At 36.8% G+C, this 12,068-nt stretch overlaps 1 protein-coding gene across 4 annotated transcripts in view; it reads right to left on the bottom strand.

The window, feature by feature from the left end:
* Window positions 1–12,068, bottom strand: part of ARL15 (ADP ribosylation factor like GTPase 15) — a 460,776-nt gene that overhangs the window by 289,657 nt on the left and 159,051 nt on the right. For all 4 annotated transcript variants that reach the window (XM_023210547.3, XM_023210548.2, XM_023210549.2 and 1 more), the window contains exon 3: window positions 8,268–8,327. In XM_023210547.3, coding sequence (XP_023066315.1) covers window positions 8,268–8,327 — 60 coding nt within the window. The remainder of the gene's footprint in view (window positions 1–8,267; window positions 8,328–12,068) is intronic.

Below are 12,068 nucleotides of genomic sequence, written 5' to 3'. Positions count from 1 at the left end.
GTGAACAATGCTACATAATCCTGTACAGAGGTTAGAGGTAGGATCTACGATTTGTAGGGGCCAAAGTGAGATAGATACTATGACTTTCAAGATAAAAATAAACTAGTTATGTTATACTTAGACAAGAGAAGTGCTATCAGCATCTTCGGCTGCTGGAAAAAAAATAAGTAGCCTTGGAAAAGTTAAGTGCGCCCTGCCCAACATCCCATGGCTTGTTTTGTTAAAGAGGAAAATACTGGTCTCTTGACTTCCAGTGCTGTTGCTGCAATACCACACTGAAACTAAATACCCAATGAAAATTAGTTGCTATTATGGCAATTCCTGGGAGAAACAGAAATACTTATTCCCTTGTGAGGGATAGGAAGCTAAACTAAGAACCCAACACAAATGTTCTGTGAGGCAGTTTAGTAGAGTTGGAAGAAACGAAATGGCCTGATGGCCCCTGAAGAGGAAACAGTGGTGCAGCAGCAACCTTCAGAGGCACATGAGATCTCCATTGCCGGGGGGGTCAAAAGGCTGGAAAAATCATTTCTGGAACATTCTACATGTATATACAGTCTTAGAAAAAGTGGACCCTTAAGTGCTATACTAGACTATGGCTGGGAAGATAAATTTTTTAAAATTTCCTAGGGCACTTCTCCAGAAGAAAACAAAAATTAAGGTCAGGTCTACCTCAGCCAGTAACAGACTTCTGGGCCCCTAGATTCATTTATTTGGCTCTGCTGACTGTTTGGCTCAGTTTTCCCTTAGCAAGTGTAAAAAACGCTTAAACACCACCACTCTGGGATCCTATTCAACCAATTCAGATAGCTGTGGCCTTTTAACTCACATCCAAGTGACTTGGCTTTATACCAATATCATTTCCCCTAGTATAGCCTAAGCCTAAGTGAGAAAGTACACAGCTCAGGGAGCCAGGAGTTAACTGGCTGTTCCCATTCCCAAAAGGCCTGGTTCTTTTCCTTGATAAGGAAACAATACTATAGCAAGAAGTTGCAGTCATTCAATATTACATATCACACTAGATCCATGACTATAGAAAGAGAATTAGTGGAAATACCACCATCTATTCTTAAAGCATCTCTCCAAGGAGCTTTAGATAATTTAAAATTTTCTCTTTCAGCCCAATCCCTTGGGAAATAAATAGAGGTGCTGTATTAAAACTTACATTTTACATATAAGAAAATAACAAGAAATTCAATTGCAGAGAGTGGCAGAGGATCTTGAGGGTATCCTCTACTTGCTAAACCACATTTCTTCCTTAGAATTATGTAACAAATACAGAATATATATATATTTACTTGTGTGTAGCTGCCTGTGATTTACCTACAGTAAGGTCAAAGGCATTCTATGGACATGGTTTTCCTTGAGCCCTTCTTCTGTGCTGTCATTTTCCTTTGCCAGGGACATAGTTTCTCACCATCCCTCCCATGGACACCCATGTCTGGAAATGTCTAAAACACTTTTCGAATGGCAAGTTGCTTTCTCCTATACCAGCAAGAAATTTTTGCAACTCCACCTGTCCCTCAAAGCAATGTGGCCACAATAACTTCTGCAAGTCTGTCTGCCTATGCTGTTTATTTTTCTGATACCCAACCAATTTATTGGTTTATATCGTCTTTACGTCTCCTCTGGCTTTGCAGTGTGGCATGACTCTCAGAGCCAGTGATTACATTACATTCATAAGTATTTAGCTGGAGTTTTAAAAAATGAGAGATGGTAGTGGGGATCTGGAGGGGGATGATGCATAATATACATGGCACTGTGAAAGTGTATAAGATAAAAATTAAAGAAGTCTTCTTCCCTCTAAAGTAAGATTTAATAAAATGAGACTCTGAAGAAAGAAAGTTTTATTTTGGTGAAAGACATCAAACGGCCTGTGTACAAAAGACAGAAACTAAAAGAAACAGGCAGCAGTGCCCCCTGGGTTGCCTGTCCTGTATAGTTTCTGGAGAAATTAAGAAATGCAAATAACCTGGGCAGATTAACAGCACCCGAAGATAACTAGCAGGCGACAAACAAACAGCACCTTTCACTATGAGGAGGCGTATTCCTCCAGGCAAACAAAGAAATAGGACAGAGTCAACATCTGTTTCATATAACAGCTTGGCTGCTGACAGAAGAAACCTTAAAAAAAAAAAAGGTTTAGCTGACAATCCACAAAAATCATTCAATCACTATTGCGCGGGCCGAAGCAAATGAGTAAATGAACACAACTTGCACTTTCTACATTACTCTTAAAAAGTTGTCTTTTCTTTATAGGAAGAAAAAATTAAAATGAAATGCAAACAAAAATCTTCATGAACTTTCCCCTTTTGATTGACAACAGGCAGCAATGAATACTAAACCATAAAGGACAGCTGGCTGTTTTTCAGCTTGTCTTTGCCTTTCTTGATGTCAATTGTGAAGACACCGCTTCCAAACAGAATCCTGGGTAAGGATGGTGGCTGGGATGGGGCACGGGGAGACAATTCAGACATAACACATTAGAATATCAGGGGAAGAAAACAAGTCATTTGACAAACCCAATCCTGGTTCAGAATTCAGTTAGGGAGTATTATGATGTCTGGGTCCTTATCAATAAATAATAACAAACCAAACATGTTAAGAACTAAAAATTTCCATCTCTGGATTCTAACAATTCACATATACAATTTCAAAATCAAGAGAAAAACATTCATGACTGCACAGAAATCTGTTTGTAAATTTAAGTACTGGACATTTCTAAAATGCAACATTATCAGAGATGTGACATCACTGCAGTGTGGACAACTGCTTTCGACTCAGCTAAATGCCAGATGCTTCACTTACTTTCATAATGCGGTTAAAGTACATAAGCCAAATACAAAATGAAAGCAATTAAGAGGAAGCGATAGAAGAGATTTTCCAGGTGAAATGTGAAAACAGAAGGAAAGGTGATGAGGCGGAGCAGGACAAGATCAGTTGATATTAACCCATGTAGAGTGCCAAAACTATGCTAGGTAGCTAAACAGAGACTCCAATAAGGGCCTTTTCCAGTTGCTTCTCAGTTTAAACAGGTGTAACACCTTGTTTAAGTGGAAGAGAGGTATGACCACAAAGAGAGAAAAAAAAAATCAATACATGATTTGCGTTATCTCTGACCTTGGAAAAAAAAGGCTTTATTGAAAGGTGTCCTTTATTGCACAGAATTGAGAGGTGACAAAGTCAGAGTATGATCATTATAAAAGTAAATCTTCCATAATGTTAGCTATAGGCCAGGCAAACTCTCAGTGCTTGACCTGCATTTACTAATTTAGCCCTCACAAGGATTATATGACATAGGAACTATTATTATCTCACTTTACAGATAAGGGAATAGAGATACAAGAAGGTGGTAGACTTGCCTAGAATCACACAGAATGTCTGTGCTTTGAAACAAGTCATCAGAAAGAAGGCAAATTCTTTAAAGATTAATCCATCTGTCCATTCAGCATCCTTGTTAGGTATCTCATACAATATTCAGACAAATAAAATAATCTAGAGCAAGACAAGTAGAGTAACTAATTAAAACTAAAAGAGAAGGGATTGAGATTAGCTTCACCAAAAACCTCCTGGATAAAAGACTATATAGGAAAACAAAAAGTTCACGAAGTAATACTATAAAATGTCCTACGTAGGAATCAGAACTAATACCCAGCCTTGCTAATAGCTTGGATGATATTAGAAAACCCCTTCAGGTGTGAAAGGGACTAAATGGATATCTGTTCTAGGCTTCTAGGAAGTAATAGCTGACTTTAAGGAGAAGTCAAGTATCCAAGAGCTTCCCTGGCACCTTTTACCTGGTTTATGCAGGAACAGTGCTTGTTTTGACACTATAACCACCACAACTTTTTAGAACTGAGACTGGCATGTAATACATGCTCAGTAAATATTTGCTAAATGAATGAATTACAAAGAATAAACGAATATAACAGCAAAATGTTTGTGGAAAGTTTTAGATAGTTTGGAAAGCACAGGTAAGACTTTGATTCAGAAGGTAGTCTTGAAGAAATCAAAGGAGGGGAGCAGGATTACAGAACCAGAAGTAAGAACCACAACTGAGCAAGAGTTTGACGTGAAAGATCTCTAAATAAGAGAGTGTGAGAGAGAAAATGAATGATAAAAGCAACAGCAATAATTAGAGATTAAGTCCTATAAATGTTTTTGAGCAGAGAGCAAGGTATTCGTGTTTTGTCAATATGGTATTTTAGGGCCAGGAACAGTGCTTATGTCTGTAATCCCAGCACTTTGGGAGGCCAAAGAGGATAGATCATTTGAGGTCAGGAGTTCAAGACCAGCCTGGCCAACATGGTGAAACCCCGTCTCTACTAAAAATACAAAAATTAGCCAGGTGTGGTGGCTCATGCCTGTAATCCCAGCTACTCGGGAGGCTGAGGCAGGAGAATTACCTGAACCCGGGAGGCAGAGGTTGCAGTGAGCCGAGATTGCACCACTGCACTCCAGCCTGGGCGTCAGAGCGAGACTCCACCTCAAAAAATAAAAAATGGTGTTTTATCAACACACTGTTAACAACAACAACAACAAAAAAATACCAAACCAACATGTGAAGACTTTAAATCATGCAAATAATAATGATACAAACAGCAGCAAATAACAGGTGGGAGCACTTCCCTTGTGCTAGGCCCTGGGTGAAGTGCTGTAGTTATAGAGTGCACTGGTTAGGCACAAGAGCTCAGATTGATTCCCACCTCCTGCTCCAAACGACCATGGTCAAATCATCACGTACAGCGTCATCTTATCTGTGAGATAATAATAGCATCTACTCTCTAGGCCTGAAGTTGCAAAGATTGAGACTGGTAGGGGTTTTGAAAAGTAAGGAATAAGGGTTGAAGACGATGATTTAGAGCTCCAATTTCACAAAAGGATAGGCATAATCACTGCAGCCTGGAGCGTTTGACAGGTAGTTCAGAACAGGGTATTCTTAAAATAATAAAACAGAAATGGCCTACCAAAACACTGGGCTAGACTATCACTGTGTCATAATTTACCTCGTACTTCTGCACTTAATTTTCCCTTTCATTTCTTTATTTTCAAAATTTTCATTAATTTCCTATTTCTCTTTTCATGAATGTCTCCATCACTGAATGATGAGTTCCCTGAAGATGAAGGCTGTGCTTAGATCTTTCATTCTCTGCCCCTAGGACCATGCTAGGCCCATAATTAATTGTGGTAAAATGATCAAGTGAACAGTAAGAAAACACTACATGAAAAGAAACTGATGTGAATGAGAATTTTAAGAATTTTTCAGGAAAAAGATATAAAAACACTTTCACAAAACAGAAAATTGGTAACAGGAAATAATAATTTATGTAAGTAATATATATTCAACACATACATAATATATTCACACATAAACATATATTTGTGAGTGCAAACATATAGTTTGTCATTAAGATTCCCCAAAGTGACTTTCACTGAGTGTAACTCCATTATTCATTGTTTCTTCACCCCATACCATTCTTCTAAATAGATAATGAACACAGGTTTATGCGCTTCCCTATTTTGAAGAAGTGAGAAATTTAACTTGATTGGGAAGGAGAGTGAAGAAGGGCCTTGGAACTATCTGAAAGGGGCAGAGGAAGGACATTAACAGAGAGAACAGGGGCCATGCTGTTCTCCTGAATTAACCCTAGGATAAGGAGAACTGCCTGGGCATTCCTCACTAAGAATTCATCACTGTCCCGGCTCTCAATCTCTATCTTTACCACCTATCTTCTTGAGGTCCTCCCCTGAATTCAGAATTTTTCTCTGATTGACAATATGATTGAACTCTGAGTAGCCCGTCTTCTGAGCAACCCTCCACTAGTGAATAAAACTTCGTATCTTCACACATTGATCCTAAAACGTTTAACTCTCTCCTCCCAGAAATTCTCAGTCAAGCAGCTCCCTCTCAGACAACCTGATTTCAGTCAGTCATAATTCCCCCTAAACACACATACACCTTATTTTGGGATGATCCCCTTCATATCTAGGATACACTTTAACTCCTAGGAAAGCTACACTTTACATGGGTTAGCCTAGCTTCTCCTGTGTTCCTGGTTGAGACATAACCTAGTACCTAGTCTCAAAAAACATTTGAGGAAATGACTTAGTGAATGAGCTGTCAAGAAGTCATCCCCTTAAGTGCTTGCCCCCAAGCATGTGACACAGGATACACAATTGGATTCTACTCAGAACATCCCCTCTTCTTTCAGACACTCTGTCAACTGGAAACAGAGCTATTAAAGTTGAGAAGGTAAAAGAATCTATGCTTAAGCTAGAAATTTGCTCTTCAATACTAACACATGCTAAAAACTTATGTATCACTAGCCTGGAATGACTGTTATCTGCTCTGATCCCTGAGGCTCTGCCTTTTACCTGCATCTCTTAACCTCATTATAGAATAGGTACCAACTAAAACATAACCACCAAATCCTATGGTCTCCTCTCCACCGTAATTTCCATTTCAGCAACTGTCAGGGCACAGCTCTTTCAGCAAAAATAAACCTTGCCTGAGAACAGACCTATTTCCACCTCTAGTCCCCTAACTTGATCTTTCATTGTACTGAATTTTGAAGGCACAGAGCCAAGCTTACAAATTCCTTGGTGTTCACTTTTATAAAAACTGTCCACATACAGTTACTGTTTGTTTCATCCAAGTAAACATCATATATAATAAATGCCTTATTAACCAACCAATAGTTTCTTATACCTGGAAGGTGTTCAATAAAAGCATTGTGTCCAACCTAAAAATAAAACACTTAGTAACATCCATATTTAAAATCCATACAATTCTCAAACCATACATTTTGATTCCATGGACTTTTACAATGTGTTCTCTGATTTTTAAATATCCATAGGTAATATTATTGTCACCAAGGAATAAACCACCAGAAGTCACAAAGCAAAAAAGCATTTTTTTATAAACCAGGGATCTGGAAATTTTAAATAGGAGAAAGATTATTTTGTTTCATTTGAATGTTGTGCCAGGTGTTTGTATCTCTTTTTTGAATTAAATTATACTAACTTCTAGAAGTTAATTTATCAATAGTTTCTGCGCAACCATTGTATTTAAGGTTTTAAGCCTATGGCACGGTTAATATGCCATACATTTATTTTTCTTAAAAGTCCAATTATAATTTAAAATATTCAACCTAATAGAACACAGTCTTTTAAAAAACTTTGCATAGAAAAATTATTACAAGAACATTCATGTTTTATAATTTTTGGAGTCAAAATCACAAAACCAAATGTCTTAAAGAAAAATTGGAATGTATTGATCATGGTTATTTTATATATCAATGCTATAAAAGCTAAAAGTGAATATGAAACTGACTGGCAGAAGTGAACCTGTCCTACATGTAGCGAACTGAAAACAGACACCTGAAAAGATCAGCCAATACTTTATTAGATAAAAATAAGAAGGTACCAAACACTATTAAAATGGCATAAAGTTGGTGTTACAATTTCATCAAGCTAAAAATAGGTTACAGTAAGAATGACCTTAAGGGAAAATAAACAAAACAAAACAAAACAGGGTAAGGCCAATATCACAAAGTGATTAAAGTGATGGAAGATAACTCTCTTCTAAGCCATTAAACTCACCGATACCATACTGAACTCCAGAGCACTTAATATTTTCATGTGCCATTAGAGAATTTAGTGGGTTCACTGAACTGATTGATTTCTTTGTTAATCTATTTACATGGGTTAAGACCCTGACTAACATAAAACACAACAAAATATGCGAGACAGAGACTGTAATGAAAGACTGAGTGACGTATGGTTTGGGGTACAGCCTATCCGATAAATGTGCTTGGCCAGCAAAGAACCTATTGGCAAAGATTTATTATCGGAAGCAATACAATCTAAAAAGACCTAACACAATAAAACCTACAGTATAAACACAAATTACTCTAAAACACAAATCATTTCCCCGTATAGTTGATCTTCTGATGATATTAAAATTCTCTTCATATGTTTTATTCAAGAATTTTTTGAACAAGTAAAAGAAATGCGTATGCTGCACAAATTGCCAATAGTGTAATTATTTGATTCATTAAACAAAACCCAAAGTTTATGTTATTTAGAGCTCTTCAACAATTTTTAAAATATATACAAAGAGAAGGAAATATTTCTAGGAAATATAGAATCAAGATAAAAATGAACCACCTACTAGAATAAGTTATCATTACGTTTGAATTACATATAATATAGCATTACCAAATTAATAAACATTAAGGACATAGAAATGATTTTAAATGTTATACCTCCAAGTTCTTTTACATTCAAGATGGCATTCTGGAATGGCACTGCTTTAATACTAAAACCTAAAATTAGAAAACAAAAACATAAAAAAAGAATTAGCAACTTAACTTTTCAATTAAAATACTTGCGATGCTCAAATCTTCTCTTTTTAGGCTGGTTACGATTTACTTTTTGTAGCTGATATTTATACTAGAAACACATAATTTCCAAGGTAAACTGATAACTAAATATTATCTTCTACCGTTATGAAAACATAGTTGTGGCTGGGTGCGGTCGCTCACGCCTGTAATCCCAGCACTTTGGGAGGCCAAGGAGGGTAGAGACCATCCTGGCCAACATGGTGAAACCCCATTTCTACTAAAAATACAAGAATTAGCTGGTCCTGGTGGCACACGCCTGTAATCCCAGCTACTTAGGAGGCTGAGGCAGGAGAATCACTTGAACCTAGAAGGCAGAGGTTGCAGTGAGCTGAGATTGGGCCACTGCACTCTAGCCTGGAGACACAGTGACACTCCATCTTAAAAACAAACAAACAAAAAACATAGTTGTGTATTACGGCAATATACAACACTATCCCTTTACTTCAAAATATTGCCTTATTCTTTAATATGTAATGTCACTCTGCAACTTTTATCAGATGTAAGAAAGGCATTTGAAAGTATAGAGAAATTTCAAAGAAAATATTAAATCTGTGAGGACCTCTGCATCTAACTTTAATTCTTAAAGTTAATGTCTTATAATTCTTTCTCACATATAACTCAGCAACCCTAGAAATTAAGGTACTTAAATTATAACCATTTCATATTAGAATTACATAGTATTTATGTTAGTAATATGTCATATATCTATTTTTCTTAAAAGTACAACAATAATTATCCACTTATGCACAATCATTTGATAATACATGTAATACAAGATTTGTATTATGAGAATATATTCAGAGTATATAGTTCTATGATTAACCATATATTTACAACTTTACTACCATTCAAGACAATAAATTCAGCTGTGACATATGCAAGTGTGCAAATACCCATTCACGCGCACACACACACACAAATATATACACTGATTCTTTCTGAAGGATCCACAAGAAACCAGAGCTAATAATGACTCTCAGGAAAACTGGGAATCTGGAAATTTTAAATAGGAGGAAGATTCTTTTGCTTCATTTGAATGTTTTGCCATGTACTTACATTTCTTTTTTGAATTAAAAGCCCTATGAATTTCTAGAAGTTAATTTATCAATAGTTTCTGAGCAACCATTCTACTTAAGGTTTTAAGCATTATTCAATATGTATAATTTTAATATTAAAAAACAGGTTTTCAATAACTTAACAAAGAAGACAAATTATGAGTCTTTCATTTGAGGTAAGTTATGAAAAAATATATAAAGTATTATATGGATAAAAACAATTCTTTTAAATGGCTTTGTTTTGCTTTATAAAGAAGGAAATCATTACACATCTTAGTCCAGCCTATCTTTTGCACTTCTTTGCTGCATGTTATCCCAGTACTTTAATAATCTGTACATTACCTTCCACCTAAGGTAGTATGTAGTATAATGTTTGAAGAACTGACTTTGGAGTCAGACAGAACTAGGTTGAAATTCTAGCTCTGTTATTTATTAGCTCTATGAATGTGGGCAACCTACTAGCCCTGCTTGGCTTTCTCATCTATAAAACAGGAATGATAACATCTACTTCATAGGGGTGTTATAAGGTTGAGACAATCTATGTGTTGTGTTTATCACAGTGCCTGGTGCACCATAAGCACCTAATACATGATTGCTGTCATTATGTTTCCATTGATGCTTTTTCATTGATGATTTAATCATCAGGTATACATATTTTCTGCCTGCCTGAATATAATTACAAACTCGATTCTGGGTGCTCACTTATTAATCTAAGTATGTAGCTGGAGATGTAAAAGTTACCATTGAAGGAAAAGTACTTTTGTTGAAGTGATGAAGTTGTCAACAGCTGAAATTTGCTGCACAGAAAATACGGAAAATGTTCATTGGGTCCTCTAATATAATCTTCGAAAACATACCCCTTCCTTTGTGGGCTTAACGCAGATTGACACAGTCAGCACAGCATTATGGTTAATGGTGCATGAAGTCACTGAATCTTAGTAAATGAGCAGGAGGAAAGAGGAGGCAGTCCCATGTGGCTGAAACACTGGCATGTACCTGAGCCTGCAGGAAAGCCTCTCCAGGTGTCTGGCCTCTGGGAAATTAAGGAGAGTCAGTGCCAATCATAATATTCCTGCTGGCACAGAAATTCGCCTGCAGGAGAGTTGGATACTTGAATGTATCTACCTACCTCACATGGGTGTTATATGGATTAAAAGGCAATGATTGTGAAATCCTCAAAATGAAAAGCTCTCTGCAAATATTAAGCAGTCTATTAGCGGATATGCTCAGGACAACTCAAGTGTAGATTTTCTAGAGAAGTAGGACAGGCACAGGCCTCAACTTTGAAAAGAAAACGGTTATGGAGTACACCTCCAATGTTTAATCTGCTTTGATTCTTAAAAGCTGACAATATGCAGGCTCTCAAAGGGAAGTAATATCCTTCTAGAAATTGCTGCACCTACGTGCAAAATACAACTTTTGAAGTTTATTAACCCAACAGGCAGATTAAGTCTTCATAATAAGGTGACTACTAAAACGTCTTCAAAACTTCACGCTAAGCAAAGTATCCCAGCAATGTTATTTATAGGCATATAAATGTCCCAACAAAATACTCATAAATGTTTTCTAACCAAACAGAACTCGTGTAGTTAGATTTATACGGCAAAGGTATACACAGTCATCCATGTTGCTGTCTCCGTATTATTTTTACGGTTTAGCTTCAGTAATTAGTGTTCAAAAGACCAAGTCTAGATAGACTGATTAGTCCAGAAAATAAGAAAATGTACCATTTATAGAACAGAAACAATGTTTTTTTCTATTTTAGTCATTCTAAACATTTGAAAGGATTAAATGGAACTAAAAATCTGAAGTCATACTTTCCGTTCACCAGAAGGACAATCAAGAAGGGAAATTATTAGACTATTTTTTTTTCCTTTACATCAGGTTGGATGAGGCCAAGGGGGAGAATTAATACAATACTTAGGAGGGACACCAAAGGTCAAACCATCAAAATACCTTTCTCAAAGAGTTGCTTTGAGGAATAAAAGCTACCAGACAGCATTTGCTCTATAGGAAGAAAGTCTGGGTTCAAATTCTTCCTCTTCCATTTATTAACTGTTTGACTTTGAGCAAGCTACTTTGTCAGGGAAGCTTTCTCTGGTATCCCCGAACTAGACTGATTTTTCTGAGTCCGTATTCTTTCAGTATTCAGTCCCCTCCTAGGTGATTTTCACAGTTGTAACTACATGTCAGTTGATTTGTTTTATATTTGCTCTCTGGCTAGACTGCAAGCATCCATAATGAAGAAACAAGCTAGTGTATCCTATAGGTCAGTGCTTGGCACACAATAGGATCTCAATACGCTAAGTATTAGTATCTATTTCCTAATTTAGCTGCTATAACAATCCTAAAGTTAATATCAGTACTACTGTCCTAAGAAGAAAGTGAAGCTTACAGGCATTAAGTGCTTTGCCAAAAGTACTAAGTGTTGGCCGGGTGCGGTGGCTCATACCTGTAATCCCAGCACTTTGGGAGGCCGAGAAGGGTGGATCACGAGGTCAGGAGTTCGAGACCAGCCTGGCCAAGATGGTGAAACCCCCCATCTCTACTAAAAATATAAAAATTAGCTGGGTGCGGTGGCAGGTGCCTATAATCCCAGCTACTCAGG

The sequence above is a fragment of the Piliocolobus tephrosceles genome, chromosome 4 (genome assembly GCF_002776525.5).
Source record: "Piliocolobus tephrosceles isolate RC106 chromosome 4, ASM277652v3, whole genome shotgun sequence".
NCBI classification, from domain to species: Eukaryota; Metazoa; Chordata; class Mammalia; order Primates; family Cercopithecidae; genus Piliocolobus; species Piliocolobus tephrosceles.
The sequence above is the reverse complement of the archived record's forward strand: the minus strand, read 5'-3'. Positions and strand labels throughout refer to the sequence as shown.